The 20,646-nt window shown below is 51.7% G+C and overlaps 1 protein-coding gene across 3 annotated transcripts; it reads right to left on the bottom strand.

Moving 5' to 3' along the window:
* Positions 1–221: 221 nt before the first annotated feature.
* Positions 222–14,230, bottom strand: SUV39H1 (suppressor of variegation 3-9 homolog 1). Of its 3 annotated transcripts, none has more exons than XM_029067043.2 (6): positions 14,164–14,230; positions 6,007–6,152; positions 4,713–5,375; positions 2,455–2,601; positions 2,178–2,307; positions 222–1,486 (listed from the first exon to the last, which is right to left on the bottom strand). In XM_029067043.2, exons 1-6 carry the CDS (start codon positions 14,180–14,182, stop codon positions 1,353–1,355), a joined length of 1,239 nt encoding a protein of 412 aa, XP_028922876.1. In that variant the 5' UTR covers positions 14,183–14,230; the 3' UTR covers positions 222–1,352. The 3 variants fall into 3 exon arrangements, with proteins under 3 accessions (XP_028922876.1, XP_028922878.1, XP_039768390.1); XM_029067045.2 differs by lacking the exon at positions 14,164–14,230 and adding an exon at positions 12,047–12,505; XM_039912456.1 differs by lacking the exon at positions 2,455–2,601.
* Between the last annotated feature and the right edge of the window lie 6,416 nt (positions 14,231–20,646).

The following is a 20,646-nucleotide window of genomic DNA, read 5'->3' as shown; positions in this document are numbered from 1 at the left end:
GATGGGCTTAGGAGTCAGAGATCATGGGTTCTAATCCCAGCTCTGCCACCTGTCACCTGTGTGACTCTGGGCAAGTCCCTTCACTTCTCGGTGCCTCAGTTACCTCATCTGCAAAATGGAAATTAAAAGCGTGAGCCCCACAGGGGACAACCTGATGACCCTATATCTACCCCGGCATTTAGAAGAGTGCTCGGCCCCTAGTAAGCGCTAACAAATACCAATATTATTAATTCCATCCCATAATAGAGAAGGCATCTATTCCCAAATCGGGCCGAGGGACCCTCACTGCCAGGGTACTGTGGGAGCCTTGGGGGGGGGGCCCCCCCCTTCAGTCTTTGGCCTGCTCCCACCCTGCTCTCTAAACAGACATGGTCAGGAGGACCCTGGCTGAGTTACATTTGCATAAGCCACATCTTGCCAAAGCCCAGGGGAAAAGCTTCCAAGCACCCCCAGGTCCGGGAACACCAGCCCTGCCGGTCTGGAACAGAGACCCTCAAAAACAAGGTGGGTAGACTAGGCTCACGGGTGTTGTAGGGATCGCAGTGAGGGGCCAGTGGTCCCATCGTAAGAGCAGATCCTTGCTGCTGGAGTCCCCCATTACGATAGCCCACCCCCATTCAAGCCTGAAGGCCTAGGAGTAGAGCCAACCTGCACGGTGATGGCGCACACATCCCTAACCCCAATTAAGTGTCCTTTCTAAAACCCCTCAACTCTGTCTCTACAATTGCCAGAGTCTGAAGGCCACCCTCCACTTCCGGAAGGCAGGAGATATTCCTGAACCAGCAGCCTCAGTTGTAGGCCCAGTCCCACTAGACGCCGCTCTCTCAAAGCTGGGAAATTTCACGCCCCTTTGGGGAATGAAAAGCGGGGGCCAGAGTGGGCAAAAGAGGAAGAAGCATTAAAAATGTGAAAAAAAAAATTACATTTTAAGTGCCACCTGGGGCAGGGCTGGCAATCCCAGGCCAGAGGTTTCTTCCCCAGCAAGGTCTGGGGCAGCACAAACCTGAGTGGAGAGGGCAGCTGGACACTGCCGTGGTGATCCGGGGAGAGCCCGCACCAGCCCCCCCAACTCCACAGCTGGCCTCAAGAGATGCCTCCAAGCAGGGCTGCTGCCCCAGTCACTCCTCCAATCAGGGCCCAGCTTCAACTTTTCCCTGATTAAGCCAGGTCTCTGCGAGAGTTCCTGGTTCTGCTCAGTGCATCTTCTTTGAGGGCATTCTGGGGAGCTGGCTGATCTCTAGTCCACCCCTGCTCCCAGCCTCTCAATAATTGGCGGGTCAGAGCCCCAGCCGTATAGTCCAGAGGGCAGCTGGGGTCCTTTCTGCCCTTCGGGCCGTTAAGCATCCGCAGGTCTAGAAAAGGTACTTCCGGCAAGACTCGGTGCCACATTTGCATTCGATCCGGACCCGCTTCTTGGGTGAGCCAGTGAGACCGGCCAGCCCAAAGTTAGAGTCCATGCGGGTGCTCTCGGCATCCACGGGGTCCACTGTGGAGGGGAGAGGAGAGAGAGGGGGACGAGTTATTCATTCAATAGTATTTATTGAGCGCTTACTATGTGCAGAGCACTGTACTAAGCGCTTGGGATGAACAGGTCGGCAACAGATAGAGACAGTCCCTGCCGTTTGACGGGCTTACAGTCTAATTGGGGGAGACGGACAGACAAGAACAATGGCACTAAACAGCGTCAAGGGGAAGAACATCTCGTAAAAACAATGGCAGCTCCAACCGGCCAGAGTGGCAGGGCTTGAACCGGAGGGGGCCCCGAGGCCGCCATGTGCAAAAGGCAGAGGACAACAGGCCAGGCCTCTTTGGGGACCATCCCATGCCCTCCCCTTCCTCACCCTCCTCCCTCCATTGGTGACAGCACAGCCCAGTCAGCTCCCCTCTCCCCCCTCTTGGACAGGAGGCCCAAGGGAAGTCTCCCAAATTGAACCGGCCAGCTCTGCTCCAATAATCTCAGCCAAAGGGATTGAAGTGATAGGGTTTGTTGGGAAGGAGGGGAGGGGTAAATCCATCTTCCAGGACCTGAATCAGCCTTGGGGTTTTTTTCCCGGTTGAAGCAATTTAGCAACTCCGGGGGTGGGGGCGTGGGGACTTCCACCGGCCATTCCCACTACCACCTCCCCAGGGGCCTCGGGTGCTAGGAAACGGGCTTTGGGGACAGGGTAGTCAGGCACCTTGCATGTTGTAGTCGAAGGTGAGCTCCTCCCCTACCCGGATGGTTCGCGTAGCAAAGAAGGCGATGCGAGGCAGCCGCTCGTCCAGGTTGTCGATGAAGACGTTGTACACTTGGAGGTTGGGGTCGCACTGCGGATGGAGGAAAAGATGGGGGGGACGGGCCCTGAGGCCAAAGCCACCGGCCTTTCGACTACCCTACCCAGGCCACCTGCTCATCCCACACCCCTAGAGCTCCCCGGCCCGACCCCTTTGTCCTTCTCCCGGCCCCGCCCATACACTGTGGTTGACGAAGTGAGAGATGTTGCCATAGTAGGCGGCGTCCACGGTATACACGTCCTCCACATAGTCCAGGTCAAAAAGGTAGGTCGCCCCCTGTCGGTCGTAGATCTGACCCCGCCGCTCCGCCTCCTCTGATGTGATGATCTGGGGGTGACATGGCCGGGCCTAGTTCAGGGAAAGGGGCAGCCCTGGGCAGGAGTGGATATCCCAAGCGGACCAGGTGGCTGCCCTCCTCCGGTTGAGATCCCAGGGAGAGGAAAAGCAATTCCCCCCCAGCTCAGCTAGGACTGGTCGAGGACTGAGGGGAAGAGATGGGGTGGAGACGACAAGAAGACAGACCAAACTGGGGAGGAGGAAGGGGGACCCCCTCACACAAGGCAGATGGGATCCAGGATTCCCTTCAGCAGCAGGGGGAGAAGACCAGGCAAGGGGAGAGGGACTCGGGGGAGGGAGGGGTTGACAAAGCGAAAGCCAGAGAGAAAGCCTCCCCCGATTCCTGTCTTCCCTCCTTCTTGGCCGACCTTTTTCTCGGGGCAGGGAAAGTAGCCTTGAGAGTGCCCCCACCCCTACCCTTACCCCCACCCTTCCACTTCCAACTCGAGAGCCTCCTCTCCTTCCAAATACCAGGTCAAGTTGGGCTTTGGGTACTCCCCATCCCATTTCCAGATTTAGAGGGGGCATGGAGTCCCCAGCCCCTCGAGAAGAAGGGTATTGTTGCCTTCTCGTCATCCATTCAGTCGTATTTATTGAGCACTTACTGTGTGCAGAGCACTGTACTAAGCACTTGGGAGAGTTACCGTACAACAGACACAGGGGCTGAGCTTGGCTCTTGGCCACAGCACCTGGATCCCAAAGAATCAGATCCTAATCCTCAAAATCTCTCCCAGCCAGGAATTTGCTCTCACCTGGGTGGACCATTTCTAGAAATCCAAGCCCCCACTAAAGAGGGGGAAAAGCAAGAGTCCCAGTGAACGCTTTTTTTCCCCTTGGATTTCTTCCCGGCACAATCTCCTCCTCTGCCCCACTCCCTCTCCCAGAATCCCTGGGGCTCTCAAGGAAAGGCTACTCATTTTCAACCTGCTAGAGAAGACAAAGTAGAGTGGCTTTTTTTTTTCCTTGTACCCTAGTCCCAGGATCACTAAGCCACATCACACTGACTTAAAACAGCTACTCAACACAGCCCTCTCCCCTCCCCCGTCCAGCTCTCGTAGGTGAAACTAAGCCTGGTGGCCCACTTCCAACCACTGCCCACCATTTCCCCAACTCCCCCACTTTCCCACCCCCTCCTCCAGTCCTTTGCCACGCTGCCTCTGTCTTAACGTGCAGCTGGCTCCTAGGTGGGTTGGCCAAACGGCCCTGCAGCAGCTGACTTTTTCTGGTATGTTGCCAACAGTGCCCCTCGAGTAAGCTGCATTAACGATGAGAGTAAGTGCAGAGTTCTAAAGTAGCCACAGAGCGACCTGACCCAGGAAAGTCACCAGAGGACAGCAGCTAAAAGAAGACCAGTCAGAGCTCGGGCAGGCAAAATCCAGAACACACGGGACCAAGACAGTACAAGCTGTCCGAGGTGCAAACGTTGGTTCCTGACCCATTCAAATTGGATTTCCAACCCCCTAAGCTCTATGGGATGAAAGCACTGGCCCCAACCCCTAACCCTGCTAATGGTTCCTGAGTCTCCCCCTCCTCCCTCCTCTAGTGAAACCCTCCCCTCCCCGGAGTGCCAAGCGGCGGCGACGGCCACCGCGAGATCGGGGCCAGCGCTGCCACCCTACCCAACACTGCCAGGGCCACTAGTGAAGCCTTCCTCTTTCTCCTCCTCCTCCCCTCTCCAGCTTCCTCCCAGGATCTGGGTCTTCCAGTCAGAAGAGCCCACCTTCTCAGCACCAACTTCACAAATTGCCTCTTGACAGTCAAGTGTCATCCATTGGTCCCACTGGGTGCCCGGCTCCCTCCCCGTGAGCCCAGGGCATCCCCTGAGAGAAACACGGGCCCCAAGCCCAGCTTCAGACCCTGGCAAGAGCCCCCAAGAGAAAAAATAAAGGGCAGATACCCCCACCCCACTCCTCCACCCAATCTTGCAAAGACTCTGCAAAGACTCCCCAAATCCAGAGGCAGAGGCGGTCGTCCTGAGGCTGGTCGGCACCAGGAGGAATGTGGGGGAGGAGCAGGGGGCGCGGGGGCTGAGGTGTGGGGCTCAGAGGTACTCGGGCCCCACAGCTGGAGGTGGTTAGGGACGGGGAGAGCAGACATCTTACCTCGCCCACGTACTCCATCACGAAACTGTTTTTCCTGATTTTCTCCAAGGTCCGGACTCCCCAGCCGCGCCCGTTGGCTGTGCGGAAGATGCAGAGGTTGTAGCGGATGCCCTTCTGCACCACCCGGTTGGGGCACTCGTAGCCGCAGCGGCAGCGGGAATTGCACTCGTAGATGGGCATGCCGGCCTTGAGTTTCACCTGGCCCTGGTCGTTGTAGGCGAACTTGTTGAGCGAGGCCCCGGGGCAGCAGCCTTCGGCGGGGGCGGCCAGGCAGTCGCTACACTCGCAGCCCACGGCCACCTCGTTGAGGGTGATGCCCTCTCCCACCTTGTACTCGTTGATGTACACAAAGTCTCGGGGCGGCCCGTCCAGGTCGACCTCGTTTTCCACCGTGATGCGGCCCCGGTGGTTGCGCTTGGCATTGAGTTCCCGCTCCCAGCGCCGCAGGGCCCGCCGCTGCTTGGCCTTCTGCACCAGGAAGCCGGCCAGGCCCTGGTCCAGCTGCCGCAGGTTCTTCAGCTTGCCGTGCCGCCGCACGACCTCCCTCTCCAGGTCCTTATGAAACTGCTTCAGGATGTGCACACATTTGAGGTTCTTGCGCGGTTCCCAGGTGCTCTCCGAATCAGGGTAGCCCCGCCATTTCACCAGGTAGAACTCCTGCTCCTGGGGTGTGTGTGGAGGGGAGATGAGGCAGAGGGAGTGAGGGAGGGGGAGAGAGAGGGAGGGAGAGGAACTGCTCTGAGCCTCCCTACTCTGGCTGCCATTTAGGTGTCCCACTATGCACGTCTCAGCCAGGCCAATGTCACAGTAACGGCCCAACCCTCCCCCAGGGACAGAGAGAGAAAACCCTCGTCCCAGCCAAGAATCCTGCTGCCCAGGGAATGGGTTCCCCCCACTCGACCCGCAAATCCATACAGAGCTTCGGAGACCACAAATCCCTTCTCCATGTCCCTCAGGCTGCCCATGCCGCCTGCCTCGGGCCCCTGCTTTCCTACACCACGGCAGGCAGGCGGGCGGTTCAGGAGGGGTAGCTCCTGGGGGAAGAGGCAGGTAGATGGAATTGATCCCAAACCCGGTTCAAAGGGATGAGTGGATTCTTCGCCCCCCACACACCCCACCTCCACCGTGATTCACCACTTCCATCTGTGACCAGGGCCTGGCTCTACCCCATCCCTCATGGTGTCCTCAAGTGACGACTTCCCAGGGTGAACAAAACCCTCGGGCCCGGGCAGCTTGTTTAGCCATATGAAGGTGGCAGGGCCTCCCCTGGGGGTGTGGCTGGGGCCCAACTCACCCGGATCTTCTTGTAGTCACACAGGTATTCCACCTCAAAGTCACACAGGTTCTTCCTGGAGATGCCCAAGGAAGTGCAGGACACCTTCTCCAGGCGGCAGAGGTCCTGCAGCTGGCTCCAGGATGATTTGCAGCAGACCATGCACGCTAGGGGAGGGAGGTGGTGGGGTTCAGAGGGCCATGAATGACTTGCCAGCTACACTGTGCTGGCCCCCAGAACCTAGTATCTTCTGCTCCCTACGCGACTCGCTTCTCCACCCCGGAAATCAGCTTCCTTGGTCTGTGACCCTGTTACATTTGGAATATTGCTCCAAATGTTTACATCTGTCCAACATCCCTACCGACTCCCTCATCCATAATCCCCACCTATTATTCCACGTCTCTAACTCCCTCCTAAAGTTTCTAGGTGTCCCCGTCCACATGGGTGATGGGAGCGATGGCCCCCACAGCTTTTTTGAGTCCATCTCCCAGGCTTGCTCGTTCTTCCCAGGACTCTGAAAGGATCTTAGAGGGACCAGTCAGGGCCCCAAATGATGGCTTTCTAGTCTATCACCTCTTTGAAGTCTGTCCCTATGCAGTCATCACCACCCTCCCACCCCAAAAATAAAATCCCTGCCCCTTTTCAACCCCAAAGTCAAAATGAAAAGCTAGCACCTCTATCCATTTCCCCTACCTCCTCACTCTCTAACCCCGGAAGAACCCGTCATTATTTTGTTGATGAATCGGAAGCCATCTGAGGAAACGTTTACTGACACACGTCTCCCCTGGTCCTCTGTTTCCTTCCCTGATGGCTCCTTCTCAGCCAGCTTTGCTGGCTCTCCATCCTCCCAACTCCTTTTAACTGCGTGTCCCGCTAGGCTCAGTTGTCGACGGTAAACAGCAGGATCGTTGACCAGAAAGTCGCACTTCCTTAATGGAACCCTGCCTTAAGTCTCTACCTTCTTATCTAGCCTACAGAACATACTGCTGCAAGAATTGTCTTTTAAAATGCCTCTGGGAGCACATCACTCTCTGCCTCAAAAGTTTTCAATACCTACCCATTTCTTCTCACATAAAAAAAAAAAGGCAAACACTAACAGTGGCTCCAAGATTCTCCTCCGGCTATATCTCTCTTGTCATTCAACAGATTGTCATACTTAAGTCATTTCCTCCCAGGCACATTCCTGACCAATGCCCCTCCTTTCTGGTCACATCACCCCATAGGCCGCTTTAACACTCATGAGACTATCTTATTATTTATTTAATTACCTATTTCTGCTTTTATCACTTGTGTCTGCTTTTACCCTCTTACCTACGTCTGGCAATTGAGGTCTGTTTGACACCATTGGACTGGAAGCTTGTTGACGGTAGGGACTCTGCTACTTCTGCCATTTGTTCCTAAGCACTTAATACAGTGACCTGTACCCAATAAGTGCTATAATAATAATAGTAACAACGGCATTTAGCAGGCGCTCATTATATGCCTAGCCCTGCACTATATAAACAACCGTGGTTATTTGTTAAGCACTTATTACGTCCCAAGCACCGTATTAAGGACTAGGGTAGATAAAACATAATCAGGTCAGACCTGGGGCTCGTAGTCTAATCTACACTAAGCACTTGGGCAGATGCAAGATATTCAGATGGGACACAGCCCCTGTTCCACATGGGGCTCACAATTTAAGAGGGAGAGCAAGCGTCCTATCCCCATTTACAGTGGTGGAAATTTAGGCCCCGAGAGGTTAGATGACTTGCCCAAGATCACACAGCAAATCACTGGCAGAACTGGGACCAGAACCAGGGTGTCTCATGCACTTTCCACTAGGCCTTGTTTCCTAGTACATAATAAATGCTATTGCTGATGATGATGCTGGTGGTGATGATGATGCTAAGAAGGCTCAGGCTTTCTCTGCCAAGACCAGCACAGAAGGCAGGGGTAAAAAGGCTGCAAAATTTCCGGAGGAAACAGTATCCACAAGCTCACTCATATATATATATATAATCTCACTCATTAATTCCTCCACTCTTTCCCCCTACCGCCCCTACAATATCCTGAAGGGGACGGAGGCGCCCGTCGAGAACAGCAGACAAACCCTAGGGCCCGAGACTTCAGGGCTGAGAACCTGCATGAAGGAATCGATTCTAGGGCTAGTGATTTGCTGGGTGTCCCTCGCACTCTCGTCTTCACCAGTCACGTTCCAGCTGAGGTCAGCACGGTGCAGAGTGAGCAAATAGGTGGGATGGGGTGTCGCACACAGAGAACTGCACGCCAAGGATTTCCCCACGTGGGACCCATTCCCGGCTGAAGTGACCGCAGGATGGGGCTGACACTGGCAGTAGAGCTATGGCCCTGCAGACGTTTGCCTCTGTAGCCTCTGCGGTATTTGCCGTCCAGCTATTTTTCAGGATCTCTGCAGAATGTCTGGGGTGTTTTTCAGGCAGGACTCTTCACCGCTGACGGCAGAGCCCTTGAAGGCACTCCTCTACTTGCAGAACTGGGACTAAAACCCGGATCTCGAGATTCTCCACTGAACTGAGAGCAGGGCTTACCCTATCCCATGACTTGGCCACAGCCATTCACTTCTGTTCTAAGCACTGGGATAGACACATGTTAATTAGGTCTGACAGAGTCCCTATCCTGCATGAAGCTCACAGTCTAAGTAGGAGAGAAAACAGGTATCCCCATTTTACAATTGAGGAAACTGAGGCACAAAATAGCTAAGTGACTTGCCCAAGGTCACGCAGCAAGGAATTGGCAGAGCTGGGATTAATAATAATTAGAACCCAGGTCCTTCTGACTCCCAGACCCGTGCTCTTTCCACTAGGCCATACCACTTCTCCACTGAATCCCCAGACTCCAAGGTTACAGGTCCTTCAGCCCTGGGTCCTGTTCCTCCATCTTGCTACTCCCTGGGGAACGACAGATCCTCACTCTCTTGATGGCAGCGAGGATCTGACTCCAGGGCTATGATGGAAGAAATGCCTACAAAGTCACCCCCTCTCAGCTATTCCTCCTGGGTACTAAAGGACAGCACCAAAATTCTGAGCGCCTCAGGTGGGCCAGGGCTGTGGCCGGTGGGGAAATAAGAGGTTGGGCAAAAAATGACCAGTTGGATAAAGACTAAGTTGGCTCCATTCAAGACCTGAGATCCTTTGAGCCCTACAAATCAAACGCAGTTGTCACTTTTTTTAAAAAAATGGTATTTGTTAAGCACTTACTATCTACCAGGCACTGTTCTAAGTGCTGAGGTTGATACCAGCTAATCAGGTGGAACACGATCTATGAGTCACACGGGGGATCACAGTATTAATCCCCATTTTACAGATGAGGTAATTGAGGCACAGAGAAGTTAAGTGATTTGTCCAAGGTCACACACCTTGGTTGTTCCAGCCCGAAGACGGATTGAGTCGTGTCCTGAGGGTGGCAAGAGGGCTCTGCTCAGTTATTGAACTGGAAAGGACCAGTGTACTGGAGTGAGATTTCTTGGACTGAGCTGCACGTCAATCCTAACTAGTGTGAAAGCTTGTTAAGAAGAGCAAACATCTTACATTCTCTCTCATCCATTCCCACATTAGTCCCAGGCCTCCTTACAACTCCCTGGGGAATTGTCTGGTCACTGCTCCCCCCGCACTCCCAAGTTAGATGGGGTAAACTGAGGTACACACATACCTCTGGATGGCCTTTCTTCAACGAGTTAAGTTCTACAGCTTCTTTCTCTGCAATCAAGTGGGTCCCAAATGTAGCTCAGCTTGGACCAATGTTCCAAATTATGGGCTTACAGGCTCTCTGCCTCGTGTCCCACTATGCTCTAGGTCACACTCTCCACTCCTGTCAAGCCAACACATTCATCGTTCCTTGCTCTGAAAACCACTTCCGCCTTTTGCCCTTGCCAGGAATATTCTCCCTTTGACACAAAGTGGTGTCCATTTCCACCTTCAAAGGCCTACTAAAAAGATCCATAAAACCTTCCCAGAAGTATTCCTATTTACGGATTAAGAAACAGAGGCCCAGAGAGGTAAAATGACTTGCGGTCACACGGCATTTAGCCCATGTACGTGAGTGAAATCCTCGGCATTTAGGTTGATCTTTGTTGGGTAAATGTTTCTCACACTGCGTCCCTCTTATTCTACGTGACCGTTCCTGCTTGTTTTCACTCCCCCAACGTTAGACTGCAAACTCTTCAAGGGAACAAACCAGGCCTTGTACTTCCTGTAACTCTCTGACAACGGCACTTGTTCAGTGCTCACTATGTCCCAAGCACTGTAATAACAACAATGGTACTTGTTAAGCGCTTACTATGTATCAAGCACTGTTCTAAGCACTGGGTTAGAGTTAGTTAATTAGGTTAAAGAGTTAATTGGGTTGGACACAGTTCCTGTCCCAGATGGGGCTCACACTCTTAATCCCCATTTTTCAGATGAGGTAACTGAGGCCCAGAGAAGTGGATTGCCCAGGGGTGCACATCAGACAGGTGGCAGAGCCAGAATTAGAACCCAGGTCCTTCTGACTCCCAGAACATGGGCTTGGGAGTCAAAGATCATGGGATCGAATCCCAGCTCTACCACTTGTCAGCTGTGTGACTTTGGGCAAATCACTTAACTTTTCTGTGCCTCAGTTACCTCATCTGTAAAATGGGGACTAAGACTGAGCCCCACGTGGGACAACCTGATCACCTTATATCTATCTCAGCGCTTTAGAACAGTGGTTGGCACATGGTAAGCGCTTAACAAATACCATCATTATTACTGAAACAGCACGGTCTAGTGGTAAGAACCTGGGCTCGGGAGTCAGCGGTCATGGGTTCTAATCCCGACTCCAGCACTTATCTGCTGTGTGACTTTGGGCAAGTCACTTAGCTTCTCTGGGCCTCAGTTCCCTCATCTGTAAAATGGGGATGAAGACTGTGAGCCCCACCTGGGACAACCTGATTACCTTGTATCTCCCCCAGTGCTTAGAACAGTGCGTGGCTTAACAAATAGCATCATCATCCCAGGCCCGGGCTCTATCTACTAAGCCACACCGCTTCTCTGTGCTGCGCTGCACTAAATGCTGGGGTAGATACAGGATAATCGGGTCCCACATGAGGTGCACAGTTTAAGTAGGAGAGAAAACATTGACTCCCCATTTTACTGGTGAGGAAACAGACACAGAGAAATGCAGTGAGCACTTAGCAGTAGGTGCTCGGTTCAGACTGCTGAACGACTGCCTAAACTACAATTGTCCCTCGGCTCCCCAGTACCCCTTGCACCCCAGTTGTCCGGCGAAGGGGCCCAAGGCCAACACCTCAGGTTCTCGTTACGCCTTGCTCTTCTGGCCAACCGCAACGGAACAGCCGCCGGAAGCAGCAAGACCCCGGGCTCCCCAATTCAGTGCGGCTCAAGCTCCGAAACTTTTTCGAGACAACAGCTGTCCGAGAGGCTTTTGCTGGTCACAGGTGAGCTAGCGGTCTGGGACTGCCTCACAGCCAGAAGCGCCAAGCCAAATGCTGGAGTTGAGCACCGTGTGGAAAAGCCAGAGCATCCCGGCCCTGCAGGAAAGGGACTTACATACCAACCTCTTGGTATGTTGATTTAATCTCTTAGAGGTTAAGACTTTTAGAAACCTAATAGACACTTGGACTCAGCCTCTGAGCGGACCTACTGTCAACAGACTGTCCCCACTCCAGCCTTTCCCTGCCCTTAAGTTAAGGCAGACACGGCCCTTGCCCAGGTATCTTGGAGCACCTGGTTCCCCCCACCTCTAGGTTTCCGATAGTTTAGTTTCAATGCTACAGTCATGGCCTGCCACCGCTTCACGTATCAATGAGCCCGTCCACCACTTCACATATTAGCGAGCCCGTCAATAACTGCCATGTGATAAGATCTCCATAATGCCAGAGGCCTGAACTTCCAGCAGAATGAACAGCCTTAATTCTCCTTTAGACACAGATTTGGATGAGTGAATATGGGGCCTGACCTTTGGAGTCTTTTACTGACACAACCCCCCCACCATCATCCACCTGGAGTCCAACACCTGAAATGGAGAGTTTTATCCTATTCAGCACTAAAGGTCATTTAAATACCTGTTGCATTCCTTCCTTTGTGAGAATAACAGGCTAGCCTTGGTCCTTTAAGTGAACAGGTTGGGGGCCAGATCGCAAAGCTCTATTCCTCTTCCAGTCCCTAACCCAGCACCCAACCCAAAACAGAAAATAAAAGAGGAAGCTCTCTACCGTACGATCAAAAGGGAACCAATTCAGCATGCCTCTTTTTAAAAATGTATTTAAAAGAAAAAAAACAAAATACAAAAATCCCCGAACTGCTTCAGGTATAACCAAGTCTGGACTCTGAGGGGTTTTAAAAACTACAAGATGGACTCTGTGTCACACGGATCAATCCTCAAAATGCTCAATTCTGGTGCTGCTTTTTAGGCTGGATTATTCGGATAAACAGCCCTAGGATGGTAGCCTTGACTGAATAGACACAGCCTTCCAGTCACCGGGCTATGGGAAACGCTACTGGATGTATTGGGCTATGAAAGGGCGTTTTATTCACCTGATGTATGGTGGCGGGACATCTTTTGAGATGGAAATATAAAAAGGGGAGGGGGGGGTAAGGGGAGTGTGGTGTCTGAGCTTCCTGAAAGAGGGGAGACAGATGCCTCTGAAACACATATTCACACACCGCACAAATCTCCCCAGATCACTTCTGCATGAAGGATTAAAAAAAAGACAAAGTTAAAAGATAAAAAGCCATAAAATGGGCATCGATTTATATATATTTATAATGTGGCAGGTCTCCCTGGACGGCCCCTTGACATCTCAAGACGTTTCTGGTTTCATTTTTGCAACATTTAGTGTAAACAGGATCACTGAAGGACACTCCCGCCTCGGAACCCTTTGGGGAGAGGGATCGTTAAGTCCCCCAGCCCTGGCTCTCAGTTTCAGGCTTGGGATAAAAGTCAAAGGCCAGAGAGTTTGGTTCTCTTTTGCTCTGCTGTCTCCCCTGTTTAGACTGTGAGCCCGTCATTGGGCAGGGATGGTCTCTATCTGTTGCCGAATTGTCCATTCCAAGTGCTTAGTACAGTGCTCTGCAAATAATAATAATAATGTTGGTATTTGTTAGGCCCTTACTATGTGCAGAGCACTGTTCTAAGCACTGGGGTAGGGACAGGGTAATCAGGTTGTCCCACAGTTAATCCCCATTTTACAGATGAGGTAACTAAGGCCCAGAGAAGTGAAGTGACTTGCCCACAGTCACACAGCTGACAGGTGGCACATAGTAAGCGCTCAATCAATACGAGTGAATGAATGAATGAATCTGAGCTGCCAGGTAAAGGGCGGGCAAGGCTCCGGGGACATCTTCCTGTTCCTTCCAGAGCGCTCAGTACAGTGCTTGACACCTAACACACACCATAAAAAAAATAGATGATGGCCGGTGGGTGGGCCTTTTATGTGTTTTATCTATCTGTTGCCAAACTGTCCAGTCCAAGCGCTTAGTCCAGGGCTCTGCACATAGTAAGCGCTCAGTAAATACTACTGAATGAATGTGTTCGTCCAGAAAGACAGAAGGGCTTGGGGTGGGACGTCCTCCATCCCCCGCCAGGGAAGCTGAACGTTAAGCACAAGGTCAACAGTGGCCAATGTGGGGTTCCCAAGGGCGCCCCAAGGCCCCGGGTGGGCGCGAGCTCTCCATTCATTCAGATTTATCGAGGGCTATGTGCAGAGCACTGGCCTAAGCGCTTGGAGTGGGCAATTCGGCAGCAGATGGAGACCATCCCCGCCCCATAGGGAGGGCCCTGGGAGGGAGGGTTTCCCGCGCCTGGCGGGGGACAGGTGGGGGGCCCTTCACGCCCCGTTTCCGCCCTTGCCCACCGAGCTGCGGAGGAAAGGAGCCGCACGCAGGCCCCGCGTGTGACCCCCCACCCCGGCACAGGGCTTCTCGCAGGGTGGGCGCGCCGTCCCCCCCTCAGCCCTGAGGCGACGGCCTGTTGGGGGTGGGGGGGGCTGCTCTGACGGGACGGGCGTCGACGGCCGGTCGTGCACGCGCGCCCCCCCCGGCCTGCCCCTGCCACGCGCCCCCCCCCCACGAGGCTCGCGGCTGCTGTCCGCGCGCCCCCACGCCCGCCTCGCGCCGCTCCCCCCCCCGCCTCCCCGACCCCAGCCTCGCGCCGCTCGCGCGCGCGCGCCGCCCGCCTCACCTTTTAAATTTTCCGCCATTTTCCTGCCACTAACGACATTCGGGCGCCGCGGCGCGAGCGAGGGGCCGCCGCGAGGCGGCGGGGGGGCGGGCCCTCCTCCCATTGGTCGGAGCGGGGCCTGAGCGGCGGGCCGCCCGGCCAATCGCCGTGCGGGATCCGCCCCTTCCCGCTTCGGGTGACCGCCCCCCCTTCCCCTCAGCAGCTAAGGCCACGGCTCCCTTCGCCTAATTGCCACTCTTGGGAAAGGGGGCCATCGCCTGCCTACTTTTGGTTTTCTTTTCTAATGGTGGCAATAATCTAAAGCGCTAACTACGTGCTAAGCACTGTTCTAAGCGCTGGAGAGGATAAAAGGTCATCAGGTTGGCCCACGTGGCGCTCACCGGCTTAACCCCCCATTTTACAGATGAGGGCACTGAGGCACAAAGAATAATAATAATGGTATTTGTTAAGCGCTTACTACGTGCCAAATGCTGTTCTAAGGCCTGCACATAGTAAGCGCTTAATAATACTATTAAATGAATGAATACAAGGTCATCAGGTTGGCCCACGTGGGGCTCACAGGCTTAACCCCCATTTTACAGATGAGGGAACTGAGGCCCAGAGAACAGTAATAATGGTATTGGTTAAGCACTTACTACGTGCCAAGCACTGTTCTAAGCGCTGGTAGATCCAAGGTCATCAGGTTGTTCTACGTGGAATTCCTAGTCTTAACCCCCATTTTACAGAGGAGGTCACTGAGGCACACAGAATAGTAATAATGGTATTGGTTAAGCGCTCACTACATGCCAAACGCTCTTTTAATGGCTGCACATAGTAAGCACTCAATAAATACTATTGAATGAATGAATGAATGAATACAAGGTCATCAGTTTGTCCCTCATGGAACACACAGTCTTAACCCCCATTTTACAGATGAGGGAACTGAGTCACAAAGAATAATAATAATGGTATTTGTTAAGCGCTTATTACGTGCCAAGCACTATTCTAAGCACTGATGGATCCAAGGTCATCAGATTGTCCCACGTGGAATTCATAGTCTTAACCCCCATTTTACAGATGAGGTCACTGAGGCCCAGATAATAGTAATAATGGTATTGGTTACGCCCTCACTACGTGTCAAGTGCTGTTCTAAGGGCTGCACTCAGTAGAGCCCAATAAATACTATTGAATGAATGAATACAACGTCATCAGATTGTCCCACGCGGAACTCAGTCTTAACCCCTATTTTACAGATGAGGGAACTGAGGCACGGAGAATAGTAATAATGGTATTGGTTAAGCATTTACTTTGTGCTAAGCACAGTTCTAAGAGCTGGCGTAGATACAAGGTCAACAGGTTGTCTCACGTAGGGCTCACAGTCTTAACCCCCATTTTACAGATGAGGTCACTGAGGCCCAGAGAACAGTAATAATGGTATTGGTTAAGCGCTTACTATGTGCCAAGGACTGTTCTAGGCGCTGCACGTAGTAAGCGCTCAATAAATACTACTGAATGAATGAATACAAGGTAATGAGTTTGTCCCACGTGGAACTCATAGTCTTAACCCCCATTTTACAGATGAGGGAACTGAGGAACAGAGAATAATAATGGTATCTGTTAAGCGCTCACTACATGCTAAGCACTGTTCTAAGCATTGGTTAGAACTGCCCTGTCCTCTCCCTGACTTCCCTATCACTGTGGATGGTACGACCATCCTTCCCTTCTCTCAGGCCCGCAACCTCGGTGTCATCTTTGACTCGGCTCTCTCGTTCACCCCACACATCCAATCTGTCACCAAAACCTGCCAGTCTCACCTTTATAATATTGCCAAGATCCGCCCTTTCCTCTCCACCCAAACGGCTATCTTACTGTTACGGGCTCTAGTAATATCCCGGCTAGATTACTGTGTCAGCCTGCTCTCTGATCTCCCTTCCTCCTCTCTCGCCCCTCTCCAGTCTATTCTTCACTCCACTGCCCGGCTCCTCTTCCTGCAGAAACGCTCTGGGCATGTCACTCCCCTTCTTAAAAACCTCCAGTGGCTGCCTATCAACCTCCACACAAAACAAAACCTTCTCACTCTAGGCTTCAAGGCTCTCCATCACCTTGCCCCCTCCTACATCTCATCCCTTATCTCTTTCCACCGCCCACCCCACACGCTCCGCTCTTCTGCCGCCCACCTCCTCACCGTCCCCCCGTTCTCGCCTATCCCGCCATCGACCCCTGGGCCACGTCCTCCCGAGGTCCTGGAACGCCCTCCCTCCTCACCTCCGCCAAACTAATTCTCTTCCCCTCTTCAAAACCCTACTTAAAGCTCACCTCCTCCAAGAGGCCTTCCCAGACTGAGCTCCCCTTTTCCCTCTGCTCCCTCTACCCCCCCTTCACCCCTCGCAGCTAAACTCTCCTTTCTCCCCTTTCCCTGTGCTCCTCCCCCCTCCCTCCCCCTCCCCTCAGCACTGTACTCTCCTGCTCAACTGTATATATTTTCATTACCCTATTTATTTTGTTAATGAGATGTACATCACCTTGATGCTATTTATTTGCTATTGTTTTAATGAGATGTTCATCCCCTTGATTCTATTCATTGCTATTGTTCTTGTCTGTCCGTCTCCCCCGATTAGACTGTAAGCCCATCAAAGGGCAGGGACTGTCTCTATCTGTTTCCGATTTGTACATTCCAAGCGCTTAGTACAGTGCTCTGCACATAGGAAGCGCTCAATAAATGCTATTGAATGAATGAATGAGGGACAGAGAAGAGAAGTGACTTGCCCAAGGCCACACAGCAGACAAGTGGTGGAGCCGGGATTAGAACCTACATCCTCTGACTCCCAAGTCCGTGCTCTTGCCACCAGGCCATGCTGCTTCTGGCCATGCTGGTACTTGTTAATCAATTGTATTTATTGAGCACTTACTATGTGCAGAGCATTGTACTAAGAGCTTGGAATGGACAATTAGGCAACAGATAGAGACAATCCCTGCTCTACAACTGGCTTAATCGCTTACTATGTGTCAGGCACAGTACTAAGTGCTGGGGTAGTTAACAATTGGTGGTAATTATGGAGCACTTTTTAAAAATGGTATTTGTTAAGTGCTTGCCATGTTCCATGCACTGTACTAAACGCTGGGGTAAATACAAAATTATCAGGTCGAGCGCAGTCCATGTCCCACATGGGGCTCACAGTCTTAATCCCCATTTTACAGATGGCATAACTGAGGCACAGGAAAGTTAAGCGACTTGCCCAAGGTAAACAGCAGACAAATGGTGGAGCCAGGATTAGGACCCACATCCTCTGATTCCCAGTTCTGTGCATTTACCGTGTGCATAGGACTGTACTAAGCGCTCGGGAGAGTACAACAGAGTTGGTGGCCATGATCCCTGCCCAGGAGAAGCTTATAGACTAGAGGGTGCACAAACATTAAAATAAATTACAGATAAGGGAAATGGCAGAGCGAAAGGATATGTACATAAATGGGGGGCTGGGGTGAATATCAAAGGCTTAAGGGGTACGCAGCCTAGTGCATAAATGACGCAAAGGGGAGGGCAAACAGGTTGGGGAAATGAGGGGTGGGCCAGGGAAGGCCTTTTGGAGATACGATTTTAGGAAGGCTTTGAAATGAGGAGAGCGGTGGACTGTCGGCTGTGAAGGAGGAAGGAGTTCCAGGCCAGAGGGAGGATGTGGGCAAGGGGCCAGCAGCGAGACAGGAGAGATTGAGGTACAGTGCGTAGGTTGGTTTTAGAGGAGCAAATTGTGTGGGTTGGGCTGTAGTAGATGAGTGAGGTAGGTGGGAGGGAGAGAGCTGATTGAGTGCCTTAAAGCTGAAGCTAAGGAGTTTCTGTTTGATGCCCTTTCGGGTTCTGTCCTTGTTTCTGATTCTTTTCCTTTCACCCACTCTTTCTGCTTCAAGAGGGAACTTCTGGTGATCTGAATAATAATTGTACTTTACCCTCTCTAGCTTGTTCCTTCCTGGCGTTTTCATCCGGTTGAGTTATCAAGAGATTCAAGGTGTGACGCTCCCAGTCATGGAAACCAGCTCATCAGCAGGAGCAGCGTCAACTTCAGACTTAAGGGACAACTGTGTAGTAGCCACTGCCATCCAAATATTTTAAGGTGACCTTGTGTCTAGGTAACCTGGACAGTCTGGTAGATATAGCACCAAGCGAGGAGATCCAGGAGCATAATTTTATCCACTCAGCTGCCCTCCACTTTGGCTTCCGCTGGGCTCTGGGGACTCCTGGTCCCAGTTCCAGTTTCAGAGGGCACGGTGCTGCCGCTCAGAGGTGTTTACAAGAGCCGGGGAGGTGAATGCAAATGTTCTGGAACCAAAGAAGGGGTCGAGGGCCCAGCTGGTAAAGCACTAGATTCTGCAGCTTTCTGCAAAAAATTCGGTGTAAGCTCGTTGTGGGCAGGGAGTGTGTCTGTTTATTGTTAAATTGTACTCTTCCAAGAGCTTGGCACGGTACTCTGCAAACAGTAGCACTCAATAAATTCAATTGATTGACTGATATATGATCAGCAAGGGGTTGTCTGCTACTCCTGAGTGCTGGCAAGGGCCTTGCTTCATGGGTGTCATATGTCCTTTAAAAGGTAAAGTTGGCATTGGAGGGCAGAGTTTCTGATTCCCTCAAGTCTGGGCTTTCCTCTCAGAGGAAAAGTTGGGAGCAGTACTGAAAGCGAGACACATTTCTAACTAGAATGCTGGCGGCCCCCACCGCCCTGATCCTTCTCCACACTGCACCCTCCAGGTATCACTCCACCATCCCTCTTAATTTTTCTTTATGGTATTTGTTTGGCACATACTATGTACCAGGCACTCTACTAAGCACTGGGATAAATACAAGTTAATTAGGGTAACAGTCTTAATCCCCATTTTATAGGTAAGGTAACTGAGGCATAGAGAAGTGAAGTTACTTATCCAAGGTCACACGGCAGACAAGTGGGGGAGCTGGAATTTAGAACCCAGGTCCTTCTAACTTCCAAGCCCGTGCTCCATCCACTAGGCCATGCTACTTCTCCTATTCCCATTCTGTCCAAACTCCTAGAAAGGGTTGTAGATACCTTCTTTTTCCATTTCTCCTCCAATCCCATTCTTGATCCTCCAATAATAATAACTGTGGTATGCGTTAAGCATTTACTAGGTGCCAAGCACCGGGGTAATAATAATACTGTTCTAAGCGCTGGGGGAAGATTCAAGGTGATCAGATTGTCCCATGTGGGGCTCACAGTCTCAATCCCCATTTTACAGATTAGGTACCTGAGGCACAGAGAAGTTGTGACTTGTTTAAAGTCACACAGCAAAGCGGCAGAGCCGGGATTAGAACTCATAATCTCAATCGGATTAGACAATCCCTGCCCCAAATGGGGCTCAAAGTCTAAAAGGGTGAGAGAACAGGTATTTCACCCCCATTTAACAGAGGAGGAAACTGAGGCACAGAGAAGTTAAGTGATTTGCTCAAGACCACACAGCAGGCAAGCGGCAGAACCCTGGTCTCCTGATTCCCAGGCACAGGCTCTTTCCACTGAGACATGTTGCTTCCTCTTTGCTCCACTGAGACCACTATGCAGGGAGACCAATGTCCTCCTTCTTGCCAAATACAGACTCAGCCTAGTCCTTCTTTACCTCACAGCTGCCTTTGACGCTGTGGACCACGCCTTCCTCCTGGAAATCGTAAAATTCCATGGTTTGCCACCATGCTTATCCAACCATTTGCCATTTTTCATCTTGATTTCTGCATCGTTCCTGACACTAATCTCATCGCCTCAAGTGTATTCCCTCTCCTGTCCATAAATCACCCTGTTTTCCAGATCATTTTTCTAAAGCAGCGTTCTGCATACATCTTCCTGTTCCTCAAAAACCCTCTAATATTTTGCCATTCCTCTCTGCATCAAACATAAACTCCTAACTCTTGAATTTAAAGCACTCGATCCTCTCTCTCATTCCTACTTCTCCACTCTTTTCCCAGTACACTTCAGCTCACACTCTTCATGCTTTTGAAATTAACCTACCCCTGTGCCTTGTTTTCATCCCTCCTATTGCCAACCTCTTGCTCACATCCTTCAAATCCAACACAGCCCAGCTCTCCCCATTTTGAAGGCCCTTCTGAGGCCTCATCTCCTCCAAGAAGTCTCACATGACTAATTTCATATCTTTCCCAGATTATATTCCCTCAACTACCACTTCAGTACTTCTGTTCTACCCACCCACCTGTACACTCACAGTCATCTCTAGAACTTAATATGTATATATATTTTACAGGCCCTCTTACCAATTTATAATCACAGCCACTTTTTTCCTTTTTCCAATCTGTAAATTATTTTACAGTCCATCTCCCTCACTAAATTATAAACTCCTGGGTGGCAGGGAGCATGTCTTTTTCAAGTGCTTAGAACTCTGCTCTGCACACAGTAGGGGCATAATGCACACTACTGATGGACGGACTCATCATTTAGTTCCTTGTTAACTGCTTTGGTTAAAGAGCGGATGGTAAATATTAATGGATTAAATTGA

This window comes from Ornithorhynchus anatinus, chromosome 6 (assembly GCF_004115215.2).
Source record: "Ornithorhynchus anatinus isolate Pmale09 chromosome 6, mOrnAna1.pri.v4, whole genome shotgun sequence".
Classification (NCBI taxonomy): domain Eukaryota; kingdom Metazoa; phylum Chordata; class Mammalia; order Monotremata; family Ornithorhynchidae; genus Ornithorhynchus; species Ornithorhynchus anatinus.
Note: the sequence above shows the minus strand (reverse complement) of the source record. Positions and strands in the feature narration are given on the sequence as shown.